At 35.8% G+C, this 1,856-nt stretch overlaps 1 protein-coding gene across 1 annotated transcript; it reads left to right on the top strand.

The window, feature by feature from the left end:
• Window positions 1-700: 700 nt before the first annotated feature.
• Window positions 701-1,561, top strand: LOC129579632 (putative uncharacterized protein DDB_G0286901). Its single transcript, XM_055469801.1, has one exon. The coding sequence runs from the start codon at window positions 701-703 to the stop codon at window positions 1,559-1,561; it is 861 nt and encodes a 286-aa protein (XP_055325776.1).
• The last annotated feature ends 295 nt before the right edge of the window (window positions 1,562-1,856 follow it).

Below are 1,856 nucleotides of genomic sequence, written 5' to 3'. Positions count from 1 at the left end.
TTTTCTCAAGTACATTAAGCAACAAAATTTTATTCCTACATTAAGAAACGAAATCAAGAACATAGAATCAAAATGGATAAATAAATAAGATTGTGAACTTTTAATGATTTTGTTTTTCAAAAACCTTATTAAATGTAGCAAAATTGTCCTTTTCTATTTTTTTTTTTTTTTGAATTCATATGGCAAGCTTCTCGTATTTTATTAATTATTTTCGGAATCATTCATACTGTCTAGTGCCTTGAGTTATTGTTACTAGCAGAATGGGACAAAGATGAGGGATAAGTATGATGAAATAATCGCGATCGTAAATAAATTTGATGCAATAAGAAAACAAATTAAACGGAAGAATGCATCGAAGCGACCCATTAAAATTAAAATAAGAGAATACTTAATTATCAGAACATGGAATGACTTGTTAAGAGCAATCTCGCTATATGAACAAGGAGCAGAAGCCGATATAGATTTCACGACCAGAAAACAATTGCATTGTTATTCGGAACTCGGGGAATGTTTAACAATTCTGAATTCGCAAGCAAAAATAGAAAAATAAACTGAATTCATCGAAGAACCGGCGATAACTGCATATGAACGTAAAACAATTGACAGGGTTCTGAGTACAAATAAAACAATTTCTGAGGAAGAGTTCGATAAATTTGAAAAAGAAATCGAAGAAGAAACAAACACAAACGTAAACACGAAAATGACACAATCAGCCGAAGATTTTTTCAGATTAGCAACCAAGGTAGTTGACACTAAATTCGATGGTGATCCATCAAACCTTGCAGCTTTCATTGATCAAGTTGAACTCTTGAAACCCATGGTAAAAGACAACAATATTCCAAATTTTATCAAATTCGTGAGCACACATTTGGTCGGTAAGGCAAGAGAGGCTTTACCTGAAAACCCACAAAGTGTTAAAGAAATTATCGATGCATTGAAAAGAGAAATTAAATTCGAATCATCGCGCGTTATTGAAGGAAAAATAACCGCATTACGTGTCGATAAACGAGGAACAGGTAGATTCGCAGAACAGGCGGAAAAACTAGCAGAAGAATTTAGACGCAGCCTCATTTTCGAGGGTCATACAAAAGCCAAGGCACAAGAAATGACTGTCCGCAAAACAGTCGAATTGTGTTATAAGTCAACTCGTTCTGACACAGTCAAAGCAGTCTTGGCAGCAACGTCATTCGAAACGCCAAGCGAAGTAGTTTCGAAGTTTGTTGTCCAACAGGACACAGTGCGTCAGGATAGTTGGGCAAATAAAAATAACAACGGTGGGAGTGGTTACCAAAATCGTAGACCTGGTCGCGGGGGTCGCGGTAATTATCGCAATAATTTTCAGCGAAATCAAAATAATTCCAACCAAAACCGAAACTATGGCCAAAATCGCGGTAGCAACAACAGTGGACGTGGCTATCGTGGCCATCGTTCATATCGTAACAATAATGGTAACCAAAATGGAAACCGCCAAGAACAGGTTTTACGTATCGTGGGCTCGGAAAACTCATCGGGCCCCTCCCAGCTCCATCGAACGACAGCAATGTCAGATTCGAACTATTGAATTGAAATCAAAAGTCGATTCGAGAAACTTCGTTCAAGAAAAACACATTTTCCAAATAAATTCCAATCTATCTGACTACATAACTGTGAAATGTTCATTATCAAAAAATAATATCATATTTTTGTTCGACACACAGGCAGATGTTTCAATAATAAAAATCAATGCTATACAAAATTCCAACGAACTTTTAAATAAATCCGACTTGGTATCACTGAAGGGTATTACTGAAAATATGACAGAGTCAATCGGTTCGCTAAATATGAATATAGAAATTAGCGAATTACAAATAACAAAC

This window comes from Sitodiplosis mosellana, unplaced genomic scaffold, assembly GCF_009176505.1.
Source record: "Sitodiplosis mosellana isolate CC-2019 unplaced genomic scaffold, AAFC_SMos_1.0 Smas_scaffold_6303, whole genome shotgun sequence".
NCBI classification, from domain to species: domain Eukaryota; kingdom Metazoa; phylum Arthropoda; class Insecta; order Diptera; family Cecidomyiidae; genus Sitodiplosis; species Sitodiplosis mosellana.
The sequence above is the reverse complement of the archived record's forward strand: the minus strand, read 5'-3'. Positions and strand labels throughout refer to the sequence as shown.

Bases quoted from the DNA above. Each gene is read 5' to 3' on its own strand.
- LOC129579632 (XM_055469801.1), top strand. From the start codon at position 701: ATGACACAATCAGCCGAAGATTTTTTCAGATTAGCAACCAAGGTAGTT.